Raw genomic sequence first — 18623 nt, forward strand, 5'->3', positions numbered from 1 at the left:
TTAGAAACTAAAAAATTTTGTGTAGAGCAACATACAGAAGCATGTGCCACTGAACTAAAACTAAATGATGGCACTTTCATAATTGTAACAGTGTATAGGGCCCCCTCATGGAATTTCCACCTATTTCTAGAAAACTTGGATGCTTTGTTGTGCTATCTGTCAGACAGGGGGAAGCAAATTATCATTTGTGGGGATTTCAATGTTGATTCCCTGAAAGAGTGTAATAAGAAGAATGACCTTGTAGTATTACTCAGTTCTTTCAATTTAAGCTCCGCCATTGATTTTCCTACTCGGATAACAAAGAACAGCAGATAACTTTTTTATAGATCAAGATAAGTTTAAGGACATAAATGCTTATCCTGTTGAGAATGGTCTTTCAGATCATGGTGCACAGCTAGTTACAGTACATGACATAGCTCCATGCAGTATATCAAATCAGAATTTCAAAGCAGTGCGTTCAATTAACAATATAAATATTGCAAACTTTAGGGAAAGCCTACAGCAGCTAGACTGGGATGAAGTGTATAAGGAACCCGATGCAAACTTGAAATGTAACTTATTTCACGATACATTTTTAAGGGTATTTCAAAATTGTTTTCCCAAGAAAATAGTTAACCATAATTCCAAGAAAACATATAAAAAACCTTGGCTAACTGAAGGAACAAGAATATCTTGCAACCGTAAAAGAGAACTGTATCTAACAGCAAGAGGGAGTACTGACCCCGAAATTGTTCAATGTTATAAAAACTATTGTGCGGTACTAAGAAAAGTTATTAAAAAGTCCAGAAGCATGTGTATCATGTCTGATATCAGTAACTCTGATAATGAAATTAAAGCAATTTGGAATATTATTGAAAGGGAAACAGGGCAACCAAGAGCACAGGAAGACTTTACTGCCATAAAACTGAATGACAAGTGTACTAACAAACAATCAGAAATTGAAAATATTTTCAATAATCATTTTTAAATGTTGTGGAGAAAATTGGATCTAGATCTTCACTAGAAGAGGCAAGGCTACTAATAGAAGAGGCCATACCTGTGCAGTTTGAAACAACTATATTTCCACCAACCTCTCCCTCTGAAATCAGTAAAATAATAAACTCACTGAAAAGTAAAAGCTCTTAAGGAATTGATGGCATTTCCAGCAAGGTACTTAAAGCTTGTTCCCCACAGATAAGTAGGATTCTCAGCCACATATGTAATAGCTCTTTGGAGCAGGGTGTTTTCCCCAATAGACTGAAATATGCCATTGTAAAACCATTGCATAAAAAGGGAGATACGTCAGATGTCAACAACTACCGCCCAATCTCTCTTCTGACAGCCCTATCAAAAATTTTTGAGAAAGTAATGTATTCAAGAGTAGCCTCCCATATTTGTAAAAATAAAGTACTAACAAAATGTCAGTTTGGTTTTCAGAAAGGCTTTTCAACAGAAAATGCTATATACGCTTTCACTGATCAAATATTAAAAGCTCTGAATAACCGGACATCACCCATTGGTATTTTTTGTGATCTCTCAAAGGCCTTTGATTGTGTAAATCATGGAATTCTTTTAGATAAGCTAAATCATTATGGTTTGAGTGGGGCAGTGCACAAATGGTTTAATTCATACTTAACTGGAAGAATGCAGAAAGTTGAAATAAGTGGTTCATGTAATGTTAAAACAACAGCTGATTCCTCAAACTGGGGGGCTATCAGGTACGGGGTCCCACAGGGTTCGGTCTTAGGTCCTTTACTGTTCTTGATATACATCAATGACTTACCATTCCACATTGATGAAGATGCAAAGTTAGTTCTTTTTGCTGATGACACAAGTATAGTAATAACATCCAAAAACCAAGAACTAAGTGATGTAATTGTAAATGATGTTTTTCACAACATTATTAAGTGGTTCTCAGTAAACGGACTCTCTTTAAATTTTGATAAAACACAGTATATACAGTTCCGTACAGTAAATGGAACAACTCCAGTAATAAATATAGACTTTGAACAGAAGTCTGTAGCTAAGGTAGAATTTTCAAAATTTTTAGGTGTGTCCATTGATGAGAGCTTTAACTGGAAGCAACACATTGATGGTCTGCTGAAACGTCTGAGTTCAGCTACGTATGCTATTAGGGTTATTGCAAATTTTAGTGATAAGAATCTCAGTAAATTAGCTTACTATGCCTACTTTCATTCGCTGCTTTCGTATGGCATCATATTCTGGGGTAATTCATCGTTGAGTAGAAAAGTATTCATTGCTCAAAAACGTGTAATCAGAATAATTGCTGGTGCCCACCCACGGTCATCCTGCAGACATCTATTTAAGGATCTAGGGAACCTCACAGTATATATATTCACTTATGAAATTTGTTGTTAATAATGCAACCCAGTTCAAAAGTAATAGCAGTGTGCATAGCTATAACACCAGGAGAAAGGATGATCTTGACTATGCAGGGTTAAATCTGACTTTGGCACAGAAAGGGGTAAATTATGCTGCCACAAAAGTCTTTGGTCACCTACCAAACAGCATCAAAAGCCTGACAGATAGCCAACCAACATTTAAAAATAAATTAAAAGAATCTCTAGATGACAACTCCTTCTACTCATTGGCTGAATTTTTAGATATAAATTGAGGGAGGGGAAAAAAAACCACTTTAAACATTAGTGTCATGCAATATTTTGTGTAATGTAATATCTTGTACAGACATCTTTTATTAACCTGACACGTTCCACATCATTACGAAGTGTCGTATTCATGATCTATGGAACAAGTATTAATCTAATCTAATCTACTGCAAACTTCGTACACTTGTAGTACTCCACGAGGACAACAAAATGTGTAAGCAGTAGCGCGTACTTCTCAAGCGTTATTGAGAAAATCGCAAGATAATTTCGGTCGTCAAATATATACCTGTGCATGGCCATTTTTACCATGAAGTGCCAACAGCCGAGTGGTTAGCGTTCCAAGCCCCATAATCGCGGGGTCGCTGGATCGAGTCCCACTTGTCAGTTTTTTTAATTTCTAACACAGTCATTTTCTTTAGTATTTATACTACAATTGATGTAATGGGAAAAATACACGTAATCGGATGAACTTTTATTAAATTTACAATGTTATTTGGCAGTCTACAAATTTTTATTATCACAAATAATATAATATTCATAACTACCGATTAGTAAACAACCAAACGCATAAAGTGATACTGAAAATGTATGCTTGTCCGTGTCTTCAAAATTGTTCTTATTTAATCGAAACAGAATGAGAAATTGCTTCTCGTGTAGACACTATTAAAATAAACTCGATACTGCATGACCAATGATCAGCACCAATATTTAAGGAAATGCTGCATTATGCACGGTTTGTTTGCAAATTATCAGCCAAAAGAGAGGTTTTTGAAAATGTTAGTGAGGTTTGTTTTTCCACGGAAAACCTCAAAAGACCTTGCGTGTGTGGAAACATAGCATTTATTCAATGTCGCTGGTGCTGTTTAACTTTGTTTTTCATGTTTTTACGAAAAATACCATCCTGCAACTTGTACTCGTAATCTATCCTGCAACTTGTACTCATAATGCTGAAAGCGACGATTAATTGTATATCTTTCGAAAGCCGTCTGTGCCGGTCAAAACTTGGAGGTAACAAGTCGTGTCGGGCTCCTTCCAGGTATAAAGGATATCTCAAATCACAAACAAGCACACATTTTCAGCATCACTTTACGCGTTTGGTCATTTACTAGTCGGTAGTTATGAATATTATATTATTTGTGATAATAAAAATTTGTAGGCTACCAAATATCATTGTAAATTTAAAAAAAAACACTGACGAGCGGGACTCGACCCAGTGACTCAGCGATTACGGGGCTTGAACGCTAATCACTCGGCTGCCGGTGCTTCATGGTAAAAATGGCCATACACAGGTATATATTTGACGACCGAAATTATCTTGCAATTTTCTCAATAACGCTTGAGAAGTATGCGCTACTGCTTACACATTTTGTTGTCCTCATGGAGTACTACGAGTGTACGAAGTTTGCAGTAAATCCATGTTCCCAATGTTGTGGCCTCCCCTTGTAAATCAGAAACAAAACAAAAATATAAGGAAATACAAAAATACTTAGGCAGATTTCAAAGTCATCATTGATGGATCAAAGAGGCAAAATAGTTTAAAACGTGGAGGAAGGGAATTGCTTTGAGAGGAACTAACATTGTAAACAAGACTAATTTTAGTTGGAACTGAAACATGCATCAAAACGAAGTATTTGTCAAAGTACATCTGATATCTGGTTAGATGAAATGGCTAACTTAGTTTAAATCTGTCTACTGATCACAAATATTATAAATCTGTTTTATACAGGCTGGTGGCCTTCATTTTTAGTTTTCTTCTTTGTGTTACATTACCTTAGTTTCAGTGTCAGCCAAAACTGAAAAATAATAGTCCAAAAGTAACTTGAACAATACACATCTGAAGCACAATTCAATGTCTTGAGGACTCTTTAAACCATCTCTTATAACTTCCAAAATCCACTGTCGATGAATACTGTATATGAAAGAAACAGACAGTTCAAATACATTTAATAAATACAAACATGTTGAACACCAAAATAAATTTGATATGGATGTTACCTGAATTATATAATTTGAAAATTCTACATCTACATCTACATCTACATCTACATTGATACTCCGCAAGCCACCCAACGGTGTGTGGCGGAGGGCACTTTACGTGCCACTGTCATTACCTCCCTTTCCTGTTCCAGTCGCGTATGGTTCGCGGGAAGAACGACTGTCTGAAAGCCTCCGTGCGCGCTCTAATCTCTCTAATTTTACATTCGTGATCTCCTCGGGAAGTATAAGTAGGGGGAAGCAATATATTCGATACCTCATCCAGAAACGCACCCTCTCGAAACCTGGCGAGCAAGCTACACCGCGATGCAGAGCGCCTCTCTTGCAGAGTCTGCCACTTGAGTTTATTAAACATCTCCGTAACGCTATCACGGTTACCAAATAACCCAGTGACGAAACGCGCCGCTCTTCTTTGGATCTTCTCTATCTCCTCCGTCAACCCGACCTGGTACGGATCCCACACTGATGAGCAATACTCAAGTATAGGTCGAACGAGTGTTTTGTAAGCCACCTCCTTTGTTGATGGACTACATTTTCTAAGCACTCTCCCAATGAATCTCAACCTGGTACCCGCCTTACCAACAATTAGTTTTATATGATCATTCCACTTCAAATCGTTCCGTACGCATACTCCCAGATATTTTACAGAAGTAACTGCTACCAGTGTTTGTTCCGCTATCATATAATCATACAATAAAGGATCCTTCTTTCTATGTATTCGCAATACATTACATTTGTCTATGTTAAGGGTCAGTTGCCACTCCCTGCACCAAGTGCCTATCCGCTGCAGATCTTCCTGTATTTCGCTACAATTTTCTAATGCAGCAACTTCTCTGTATACTACAGCATCATCCGCGAAAAGCCGCATGGAACTTCCGACACTATCTACTAAGTCATTTATATATATTGTGAAAAGCAATGGTCCCATAACACTCCCCTGTGGCACGCCAGAGGTTACTTTAACGTCTGTAGACGTCTCTCCATTGATAACAACATGCTGTGTTCTGTTTGCTAAAAACTCTTCAATCCAGCCACACAGCTGGTCTGATATTCCGTAGGCTCTTACTTTGTTTATCAGGCGACAGTGCGGAACTGTATCGAACGCCTTCCGGAAGTCAAGAAAAATAGCATCTACCTGGGAGCCTGTATCTAATATTTTCTGGGTCTCATGAACAAATAAGGCGAGTTGGGTCTCACACGATCGCTGTTTCCGGAATCCATGTTGATTCCTACATAGTAGATTCTGGGTTTCCAGAAATGACATGATACGCGAGCAAAAAACATGTTCTAAAATTCTACAAGAGATCGACGTAAGAGATATAGGTCTATAGTTTTGCGCATCTGCTCGACGACCCTTCTTGAAGACTGGGACTATCTGTGCTCTTTTCCAATCATTTGGAACCCTCCGTTCCTCTAGAGACTTGCGGTACACGGCTGTTAGAAGGGGGGCTAGTTCTTTCGCGTACTCTGTGTAGAATCGAATTGGTATCCCGTCAGGTCCAGTGGACTTTCCTCTATTGAGTGATTCCAGTTGCTTTTCTATTCCTTGGACACTTATTTCTAGTGAATACATCAAGAAAGATCACATTTTACCATCAGTCTATGAATGTAACTAATATACTCTAATTTTCACTCTCAGACGGATATAACTGCGCAACATCCAAATTACAGTAGTAACAATGGTTTGTATGAAGCTAACTAACAACAGTAAAAGCCCCAGGCATCACAAAAAAATGACAAATCTCAAAACGAACACAGTCATGCTATAGTACTGATTGATTATAATTAAAGTGCAGCTAGACACAGAGGTCCAGTGCAGGCTGTAATTATCATATTGCAGCAAAACTTGGTAGATATGCTAAAGCTTTAATATGCAACCAATTTACATTAAAAAAAAAAATTAGTTCCAATTTTGATCACCATGTGCAAATCTGGCTCTGTGGAATGTAAGAAGGACATACAGAAATTTTTCCATAGGTAAAAGATTAGGCATGCTATGTGGCCAGAAAATGTCAGACAAGTGAGAAAGACATAAGGTTGATTTTATTATTAACCGCTGCTTATACATATGAGCACCGAAGACATTGACGAGATGTTGCATACGTAAAAAAATGTGATCAACAATTGCTCGCAGCAGTTCCAGTGTTCCTGCTAACACATTCTTCTAGATACCCTAAGAGCCAAAAATCACATGGATTCAGGTCAGATGATATTGCTGGCAATGCATCTGGAAAACCTCAGTAGATTACACATTTGTGGAAGGTTGCAGTAGGCCAGTCTTTCACTGGGCATATAATAATGCAGAACCTGAAAAAAATGTTGTACAGGGAGGTCTTGATAATGTGCAGACACCATGGTACGCATGGCAGGACATCTAGGTACATTCTCTACAAAGAAAAATGGACCGAGAGTAATGGTGCTTGTGAATCCATAATACACAGCCATACATGGCAAGTGCAATGGCTCTTCAGACACAACAGGTAGTTTAACAGTGTCCCAATTTCGGCATTTCTGTGTATTGATTGCACCCTGTAGTGTAAAATGTGCTTTGTCCTCCACAGAGTATTGCCCAGCCACAAGTCATCAGCTTCACTGTGTGCCAGAAACCTAAGAGAAAATTCAGAACATTTCTGCAGATCATGAGCTTCACTGTGTGCCAGAAACCTAAGAGAAAATTCAGAACACTGCTGCAGATCATGAAGTTTCAGTTTTGTGCACCATCTGGATATTGTACAGATACCAGTGTGAAATAGACTGCAAAACTTTCCATACTGTTGCCAACGGAATGGACAATTCTCATGACACTGCATGAGCACTGTCACTACCTGGTCACATGCTGCATGGTCAGTTAGAGCAGCAGTAACCTTGTCAATAACTTCCACTTCGATATGACATGTTCCTCTTCTCTGTGCCATACCGAGCTCACCTGCATTTCCAAAGTTCCTTATCATCTTTAGGCCATTTAATGACATCAGGCCTCTCCTCAGACTTTTCAGTCAGTGACACTCTCTCAATGCAGCTCTGTAATTGCTGCCATTCACATAAAACATATCCACACTGTACACTAATGTTATGGCTTGTCAAACGACAGTATGGATACCGTCATACAGTGTACAGTGGCAGATTTGCACTTGATGTACAAAACTGGAACTAATTTGTTTACGGGTTCTGCATTATCACATTAGCATATCTACCAAGTTTCACTGACATACAATAATTACAGCCTACACTGTGCCTCCATGAGTAGCTGCACTTTAATTACAACCACCGCGTAGTACCAATATTATGAAAAGGAAAGTTGCTACTCACCATTAGCTGAGATGATGAGTCGCAGATAGGCACACCAACCTTCGCGAACAACACACACACACACACACACACACACACACAACTGCAGTCTCAGGCAACTGAAACCACAATCAGTGTCGTTTCAGATGCCTGAGACAGCAGTCGTGTGTGTGTGTGTGTGTGTGTGTGTGTGTTGTTGTTGTTGTTGTTGTTGTTGACGAAGACCTTAATGGCTATCCAGAGTCTCCACTAATGGTAAGTAGCAACTTTCCTTTTCATAACATTATTACATTCCATCCTGGATTTTCCATTGTTTGATTTTTACCATGTAGTATCATGTGGAAAAAAAACTGCACCCACAATTTGTAAAGAGAGATTAAATATGTATACACAAAACTACAGACTGAAAGAAGTGGAACACACATGAACATGGTATATAAAACAAAACTGACAAATGCTTTGAAAGAAACAAAACCACAGAAAAGAAAAGATAAAGGAGGTTGATATGGCAGAAAAATTAAGAAGGTAGTAAAAATAAGAGACTTAGAGATTTTTGGCTTATGAAGGAAGAAATTCTGCAGTCAAAACAAATGGTTAAAAAAAACTGACCACTCTCAGAAACATCAAACAGTCCTGGCAACCAGCAGTACAACCCACAATGACTGACAAGTGAAGAATTACAGATGCACCAAGAATTTTCAAAATGACTGCCTTATTAATGCAACAGATTGAAGTAATGCCTTGTGTAATACTTACCTAGCATATTAAGTATCCTATCAAACTATTGGAAAGGGAATCAATGATCGAAATGTGTTGGAACATTTTTATTAGTTTAATGATGGTCCACCTTTTGCAGCTGAAATGTAATGCCTCTTGTCCATACGACAATGGTTCAAAGGAAGATGTTCCAGTAGAAAATATTTTACACTGTAGAGTACATTGACTATGGCAACGAAAGAAACTGGCTCTGTTATGTAATATCACAATCTTTTAAGTTTCAGGAATAAAAAATGTAGATGGAAAAATGAAGAAAAACACTGAAACATACTTGGAAACTGGATTGAAACATTTGTGTGTTAAGTTTTCAATGACTATGTTTGTATGTTTCCTATCTGAATCTTGTTCCATTTCAGGACCTCAATGTTACAAAACTTGTTTGTGAGGGCTTTTATTCCCATTCTGGGTGTGTGCAGTTATTGTGTTTACTATCTTCTGTTTTTAATCCATTGTTTCCTAAATACATTTATTGGAGGATGTATGATTTATTACATAAGACAAACACCTGACAAAAAAAGGGGGGGGGATGAAAATCAATTTGTGATTAGCTATGCAGGGATAATAAGTTATGTAGTTTACCTTGTTGTATAGCATTTGTTTAACAATATATTGCCTTCAAAGAGTGGCCAGTGTTTTAATTTGTAACTATAAAATAACCTGCACAGAAGGCTAACAGTATTGCATGTAATGTCTACTTGGTATGCAGTATTTGTGACTAGTAATAAGAAAAAGGATACTATGAATACTACATAGAAACTTGTAACAAACAACTATTGAATTAAATGTTTTCTTAACAACAGTTGAAATTATATCCCTGAATTCCACACATCTGCTCTGTTACAAATACAATATAATAGTGCTGTAATAAGATTAATATTCTTACCTGTGCTGAAGATCAGAACTATGAAAAAGTGGAAGGAATTCAGGGATACTCAACAGGTACAACGAAGGTTTGGCAAGAATGAAATTATGCAAAGGCTGATACAAAGGATGCAGTGGTTGAGAAATTAACAGTGAAGCCCTGGCGAGGAATGTTGACACTATGCATGAAAGTTTTGGAGTGACAAATTCAGTGTCGCTCTTGTCAGATTTCATGATATCTGCAGCACCACAGCGAATGACATCCAGCAGATGTAGCCATAGGTGGCGTTCCTTACCAAAGCTGGAAAAAAATAGACTATATTTAATTATATGATGCAAATAATACTGCAGAGTTACTCCTATGGGACATGAGCACGTTTGAAGAGTTTGATGTATTGTGACACACTTATGCAAGAAGGAGACAAAAAATAACAGCTTTTTCAAGCAACATCATAACTACAGGAGGCATGAAACACAAAGCATGTTATTGATTTGTATGTTTTCTTGAGGATGCTAGCAGGTCAATGTCCTTCAGCTGGGTCTGCAGGAATTGTGTATAGAAAATTGTGTGTTCTTTATCTTCACATGTTGCAGCCCATTTTCTCTAGTGAGTTGGTGATGATCGAACAGTTCCTAGCACAGAAACCTCTTATTAATTTGCTGAAGTTCACTTATCTGATAAACAGAAAATTAAATAAGCATGTAAAGGAACTGTCTTTTCCATCCAACATTTTCAATTTATGACCTTATTTCTACATTAACATAAGTACCTTCCTTTTGATTGGCTTTAAACTTGTGCCTCATTTTCACAGAAGAGACAAAGTGTCATAGACTATTAATTATGATCATGACCCCTCCATAAAAAGAATGTAAAGAAATAATCATAAAAATTGTTGAATGAAATTTCTGCGTCATCTGAACAAGATACAGCCATGGCAGAAGCACCACAGGCGCAAAGAAGCAAGCTGTGCTTGTGACACAGAGACTTGCCACTTGCGCGAATTCCACCAGTGACACAGGCGGCACTGAAGACGAAGATATTGACTTTGCCTCAGCCAATTGCGGCCAAGTACAATTCACCAATGACTGGAGACAGTGGACAGAAGCCTACTCTGAAGGTAGGAGAGCAGATCTCACCTACTTGGTTATATATCACTGTCCAGGGCTGACTTAGACAGGGAATGTCCTTTAGTGAACTCTTAGTAGTGAACAGACAGTTGTAAATTGCATTTGCTATGAACTGTGAAATTTACCTATGACTATTTGCACTAAGCCATTGAGAGCCTTTTTTGTGTTATATTACATGCAGCATTGCAGACTTGATCATTCAACTAATCACAAACGTAAGTAAGCCTTTTTAACTCGTTTGTGTGACACTGTTACTAATTTGTTGGAGTGTTGTAGAACCTTCGCTCTCCTATCCTGTTGCCTGACCCCGGGCATAGTTGTGTAATAGTGGCAGGGAGAAATTGCCCTAGTGGTGTAATGCACCAGAAGCCATTTCACGAACTTGCTACCGTAACAACAGTGGAAACTAGGCCTCCACAGCAGTAGCGACAAGGCCTTTACAAAACTGGTGATGAGAGTTTACAGAAGAAACAAGTGGCTAATAAAAGCAACACTACACCAAACACCTGCAGAATTGCAGAGAGAGTTAAAAAGAGTTTCTGTTCAAAGAAAGATTCAGTGTCACAATTTCCACATGAAAACTCACACCAATGAACTTCTTTTGAGAAGATTTACAATATAACATTGAAAGAAAAAGAAAGTCAGTGAAAAAGGTACGATGGTAAAACAATAACAAAACATATTTTCCCATTTTAAAAGAATATAGTGTATTTAGCAAGAGAGATACTAATGCTAATTTATTAATTAATGATGATTTTTCCAGGAAGTATTATAAAGTCATCTGAAACATTAAAATAGTTCCTCTCTGCATTACAGACATTGTCTGCCAATACAAAGCCTGACATACCCAACATTATCAAAATACTATTATACAGACTGTGGCACTAATGGAGCAACGCATGCTTCATTCAGCTTACAAACTCTAAAGTCTAACACTGATTTACGTATTTGGTGAAGTGATGAAATAGTGCATGCAAGGAGTAACACAGTGAATACAGTAACGTTTTATTTCTTTCTTTCTTTTATTTTGATAGATTTAGTGAACTATACACAATGTCAGATGTTTTTCTTACTTTTTTAAAAAAATAATTTTGCCATCCTCTTCAAAAGTAACTACCAATGAAAGACAGGGATGAATCCAGCAGTAATGCAATTCCATATTTGGGATACACACAGATGTAATTTTCAGAATTGGATGAGATGCCATTTGAGAGTAAACTATAATATTAATTTTTGACAGTGTTTGCAATTTATGTGTAGACATTAATCAAATTTTTGTCACTGCATAAAACTGCACTAGGAAACACATGTGTGTGAAACATCAAAAATTGGTGATTTTTTTGTGCATGTAAAACTGATTCTTTCATTGTTTAGATAACTGTCCATGTTGTCTGTCACTCTTTTTTTCTCTAAGTAATGTGTTCACATGTTACTTTTTTCCACTAATCATACACACGCAATTGCAAAAATGTAAGATATTCTCTTAATATGTTTGTTGTACATGTTGCTTTATTATTTCACACTAACAGGTAAATAAACAACTTAAATAGTCATACAATGTTTTTTTCTGTTATTGTGTAAGAAACTATGCTTCATTTTTTTTGATGCCACATTTTTCTTCGCATTATTTTCATCAGGCATTTTAAATATTTCCTTTGCAGTTTCATCACGTTAACTTCCAACTGGAGGGAAGTATGTGTAGGTACAGAAAATTTTTGTTTCTTCTACATGTTAGTTTTTGATGACATGACTTGTTGTAAATGAGGGCACATGGTAGAGAAGTTAGCTGGCTGTTTTGATATGTTCTTTCACATTTTTGGGATGTGTAATGTGTCAGAACTTTTATCACATGGTCATCTTTGTCAACTAAGTGATGTAAGGAAGATATTTCTTTGAAGATATAATTAGAGTTTTAACACATCATAATTTTATGAAATAACAACAAAAGTTTATTTTTATATTTCATGTTCAACGAGCAGGGATTACAGCAACATGACAACACGTATTTTGTTTGGAGGGGACCATTGCCACAGCAGAGTGACAACTTACACCAATGGCCAGTGACTGTGAGAAGATATTGTCACTTTGTTCTAATTTCCTGTGACCATTATTAACATTTCCGTAAAATGAAAAGAAAAAAAAAGTGTACGATTTTAATTTCTGTAACATTCGGATGCCAATTGCATCTCAATCTGAAAGGATATTTGTTATATGACTTATTGTGAAACACGATAGGAACTAGCTGTAACTGTGTTTTTCTTACAGGAAAAAAGTGAAACATATTTTATTTGTAAAATGAGAAAAGCTACAATGTACAAAAAATTTACTTTGATTCCCATCTTCTTTGTGAGAAACGTAAAAAACAGGAAAAAGAAGGCGTAATATTTTTACAAATTTACAAGATAATGTACTAGATCTATCATTGCAAAATTATGTAAATATCTGCAACTGAAGTTCCTGACAAAGTTTCAAATATGACAAACATTATGGAAAAAGAAAAGAGAAGTGATATAACAATCCCGAATATGCCACAGATTACAAAATATTGAAGAAAACAAATTCCTGAAGTCGACTAATCTCTCAGGCACAAAGATAAGTTATATCACTAACTGGCAATATAGCAACAAAAAATAAACAACATTCTAAGGGTGTTATTTTACATATTTGTTAAACTTGCAAAACTTTCAAGATGGTAATAATAAATATTCCTGGCAAGAAACTGCAGATATGGGAGATTATGCTTATCCATGGCTATACAGGGAGTTTCAAAAAGGTATGGCCAAACTTTCAGGAAACATTCCTCACACACAAAGAAAGAAAATATGTTATGTGGACATGTGTCCAGAAACGCTTACTTTCCATGTTAGAGCTCATTTTATTACTTCTCTTCAAATCACATTAATCATGGAATGGAAACACACAGCAACAGAACGTACCAGTGTGACTTCAAACACTTTGTTACAGGAAATGTTCAAAATGTCCTCCGCTAGCGAAGATACATGCATCCACCCTCCGTCGCATGGAATCCCTGATGCAGCCCTGGAGAATGGCGTATTGTATCACAGGCGTCCACAATATGAGCACGAAGAGTCTCTACATTTGGTACTGGGGTTGCGTAGACAAGAGCTTTCAAATGCCCCCATAAATGAAAGTCAAGAGGGTTGAGGTCAGGAGAGTGTGGAGGCCATGGAATTGGTCTGCCTCTACCAATCCATGGGTCACCGAATCTGTTGTTGAGAAGTGTACGAACACTTCGACTGAACTGTGCAGGAGCTCCATCGTGCATGAACCACATCTTGTGTCGTACTTGTAAAGGCATATGTTCTAGCAGCACAGGTAGAGTATCCCATATGAAATCATGATAACGTGCTCCATTGAGCATAGGTGGAAGAACATGGGGCCCAATCAAGACATCACCAACAATGCCTGCCCAAACGTTCACAGAAAATCTGTGTTGATGACGTGATTGCACAATTGCGTGCAGATTCTCGTCAGCCCACACATGTTGATTGTAAAAATTTACAATTTGATCACGTTGGAATGGAGCCTCATCCGTAAAGAGAACATTTGCACTGAAATGAGGATTGACACATTGTTGGATGAACCATTCGCAGAAGTGTACCTGTGGAGGCCAATCAGCTGCTGATAGTGCCTGCACACGCTGTACATGGTACGGAAACAACTGGTTCTCCCAAAGCACTCTCCATACGGTGACGTGGTCAACGTTACCTTGTACAGCAGCAACTTTTCTGATGCTGACATTAGGGTTATGGTCAACTGCACGAAGAATTGCCTCGTCCATTGCAGGTGTCCTCGTCGTTCTAGGTCTTCCCCAGTCGCGAGTCATAGGCTGGAATGTTCCGTGCTCCCTAAGACGCCGATCAATTGCTTCGAACGTCTTCCTGTCGGGACAGCTTCGTTCTGGAATCTGTCTCGATCACAAGCGTACCGCACCACGGCTATTGCCCTGTGCTAATCCATACAGCAAATGGGCATCTGCCAACTCCCCATTTGTAAACATTGCACTGCTGCAAAACCACGTTTGTGATGAACACTAATCTGTTGATGCTACGCACTGATGTGCTTGATGCTAGTACTGTAGAGCAATGAGTCGCATGTCAACACAAGCACCGAAGTCAACATTACCTTCCTTCAATTGGGTCAACTGGCGGTGAATCGAGGAAGTACAGTACATACTGACGAAACTAAAATAAGCTCTAACATGGAAATTAAGCGTTTCCGGACACATGTCCACATAACATCTTTTCTTTATTTGTGTGTGAGGAATGTTTCCTGAAAGTTTGGCCGCACCTTTTGTAACACCCTGTATAACTAAAAATATATATGATGATAATGTATGCCAGTACATAGTCACATAAAATGAGATGTAACACACTACATGTGGCAGAAATCTCCCACATAAAGAAGTCTTACTTTTATTTTAGATTTTTTACATAAATTAAAAAAAAAAAGTGCATTACGAAATTTAAGCACCCTGATGTTATATACAGTATTTTTTTCTTTTATTCAACTGTAGCATTTTAGAAATTGGCACTGTTGTTGAATCCTACAGCTGACAATTGGTAATAGAACTGGTTGCTATAGGATGGATTGAGTGTTGGCTCTCACGACAAATATACGTGCATGGGAAAGATTACAGAATTTAATGGTGTTGTATCATGATCAGAACTGAATAATGTGTATGGACAGGCTAAATATATACTTACAGTGATAGCAGACTAACAACAATGGCTTATGTGGTGTGAAGGTTGGTTTTATAGAAATTAACAAGTGCTGTTTAATGCGATATATTTGACTGTTACTGAAGATTAATACAGTCGATGAAATGTCAATGCCATCTTATTTAGAAACCCAATCATTTAACAAAATCAGTAAAGAAAGAGTACACTGGTCATAATAAAAAATGTGGTAAATGGTAATAAATAATGCTCCACAAGCCCAAACCAACTGTGGTGTGGCAGATGCCTAGCCACGATTTTTCATCAACAGTTATCCACCCCATCAAAACACACAACTCAATCTGATGTTCAAATCATTTTATTAATAAATGGTTCTACTCTTCTTATGATACAGTTAATTACTTCAATACAACTGTTACTGTTACTGGGGCTGAAATTAATGACAAGTACCACCACAACTGTATGTCACAGTAATCAATGACATTTGCAGATACTACCTTCACACACTCAGCCACGTGCCAACTGATGTCTTCCTGTTCGAGCACTTACAGGAAAGCGGGAGCATTTTGTTCAAATAGGCAACGTGATCAAGTCAGTTACTGGGTGAAGTTGAAGGATTTAACCTGAATATGAATGTGGTTGAGATTTGATTTTATCTGTCACATGACTGTTGTGCAAATATTTGCATCTTAGATGATGAAATAATAAGTGTATTGATTACAGAAGTTTGAGTCCTTAAACCCAAAAATTAATTTGTGCAAATAAATATTTGTAGCATTTGGGATGAAAATGAAGAATGTTTCATTTTTACAATGTTGTGAAGCAGTCTCTCTCATCAATGGTGTTTAGTACTTTCACAATACTACATTTCTTTTGCAAAATTGGTAAAAATGAAAATCAACTTTATGCTAACTTTCTGATTTATAGCCTTTATAAGAACCAAGTGCTTACTGCTTTTAATACAGTGCAATATGAGTAACTGTTTAATCAACACAACTTTCAGTTTGGCTTTGTATTACATTCCCCGAGATTCAGCATACACTAATAATATTACAGGGAAAAAGGAGTTTCATTTATATAAAGACGGTAACAAAGAAATTCGATATTTCTTAAAACTTACTTGGTAGCTTCAAGATGTGTGTAGAGTTGTCCAATTACATGCCAAGCTGCTGATCTAGTTGTGTTACATTCGCTCCCAAGAGCAGCAAGAACTAATGCCAGTGCATCACTGTGAATGACCTTTTGTGGTCTTACTGGTGATTCTGGAGCCAGCAACTTACTCAACAGAGGCAAGATAAATGCAGGATCATAAATACTTGAGTCGTCATGATGCATATTATTTAAAACCTGACAAGCAAACATATTGATATTTTATAGTATTAAATTTAAAGAATATATAAATAATAGCAAAAATGATAGGGCACAAGGAAGTCATAAAAAGGTTGAGTGATTTATCTTTCAAAACCAGACTGACTGACAGGAACATATATTACAAAAATCTGAATAATTTCTCAAATTCCTTCCAACTGTTGATTTTTTAAATATGTGTTCTCTCAATCACTGTGTGTCAGAATATAATTCAACAGCTACCTCCTACTGGCACAGCTGTTTCTTCTCATTTGATGTTTCTGATAAATCCAATACGCACACAATATTTCTGTACATGGAAAAAAAGCAAAACTCTGGGAAAACAAGGTATGATTTTGCCCACATGAGCAAGTAGCTCATAAAAATATGGTCATCAAGCTAAAATACAGGTTGAACACCCATCGCTTTATTAGGCACTGTTTCTGTTAGAGACTTTTTCCCTTCCACATATTGGTGAATTAGCTCCTTCAGTCAGTTTCAGATGGGTTCTCAGATTATTTGTGAATCAATACCACAGTTCAAGCTGCTTTTTCAACACAGTAAGAACTGCGGTACTAGAGATTAAGGCCACATTAAAAGACGGAAAAAGGGCTGAACCAACTGATTATAAGACGAGAACCTTTAAGTGCATAGCTTCGTACTTACCCTCAGAACTTCTAAGTCATACATATAAACTACTAAACCACATCCTTGTGTACTGTTCTGCGTACAGTGTTTTTTTTTTTTTATCAATAAACACTTCCGGGCTAAGTTGCCGTGGTCGATCTGTAGAACTTCTTCTCCCTGACGTTTCGTTCTCAACTACGGAGAACATCTTCCGAGGTGAGCCAACGACTGGCTGCTAGGAGCTGGGGCCGCCGCTTATATGGATATCGTAGAGGGCGCCACTGCTCGTCACGTGGCGTCGATGTGCAGCTATCTCTGGCTATCGTCTGTTCTCTCGATTGCAGGCAGTCGATTGTCACGTGATTGATGCAACGTCGACCGCCATATCTTATCCAATTTTAATCCTTCTTCTTTACGATTAAAATTGTATTGATGTTTGTGGATTTCAATTGCCTCTCTATACATACGTGTATAATAATGTGACGTCCTCGCTAGCACGCTTGTTTCACCAAATTTTATTTCGTGATCTCCATCCTTAAAAACATGTTCCGCTACTGCCGATTTGTCGATAGGTCCCAAGTGACAGTTTCTTTTGTGCTCCGTCAACCGTGTATTGATGCTTCTTTTTGTAGTTCCTATGTAAACCCCGCCACCACTGCACGGAGTTTTATATACCCCTGGGGTGGCTAGGGGGTGACAAGCATCTTTTGTTGATCTTAGGCATTCACTAATTTTCTTAGTAGGTCTGAAAATGGTCTCTACGTGAAACTTGGCTAGTACTTTCCCAATGCGATCCGTGATATTATGGATGAATGGAAGAAATACTTTTCCAGCTGATGGTTGTTGCTGTCTCTTATTTTTAGGCATTTTTCTATTTGGGTGAAGTGCTTGGATAATCTCGTTTTTCGTATAACCATTTTTCGCAAAGGCCATTCGTAAATGATTTATTTCTTCTTGTAAGTAGCCTGGTTCACAAATATTATTGGCCCTATCCACTAATGTTTTTATGACCCCCCTCTTTTGCCTAGGGTGGTGGTTTGAGTTCTTATGGAGGTAGCGATCAGTATGTGTACCTTTCCTGTTGACCTTATGGTCTAAGGTCCCATCCGCCCGTTTGATAACTGATACATCCAAGAAGTTAAGTTGTCCGTTCTTCTCCTTCTCCATAGTAAATTTAATCTTTGGGTTGATGCTATTTAAGTGTACGAGGAAATCATTCAAGTCTTCTTCCTCATGATTCCATATTACAAAGGTATCATCCACATACCGATACCACTTCGAGGGGCTTTTTTTG

The 18623-nt window shown here is 37.6% G+C and overlaps 1 protein-coding gene across 1 annotated transcript in view; it reads right to left on the reverse strand.

Moving 5' to 3' along the window:
• LOC124775505 (nucleolar pre-ribosomal-associated protein 1) overlaps positions 1-18623 on the reverse strand; it is a 177585-nt gene that overhangs the window by 29201 nt on the left and 129761 nt on the right. Inside the window, exons 16-18 of the mRNA XM_047250338.1 lie at positions 16476-16702; positions 9550-9828; positions 4377-4515 (exon numbers count right to left, since the gene is read on the reverse strand). Coding sequence (XP_047106294.1) covers positions 4377-4515; positions 9550-9828; positions 16476-16702 — 645 coding nt within the window. The remainder of the gene's footprint in view (positions 1-4376; positions 4516-9549; positions 9829-16475; positions 16703-18623) is intronic.

This window comes from Schistocerca piceifrons, chromosome 2, assembly GCF_021461385.2.
Source record: "Schistocerca piceifrons isolate TAMUIC-IGC-003096 chromosome 2, iqSchPice1.1, whole genome shotgun sequence".
NCBI classification, from domain to species: domain Eukaryota; kingdom Metazoa; phylum Arthropoda; class Insecta; order Orthoptera; family Acrididae; genus Schistocerca; species Schistocerca piceifrons.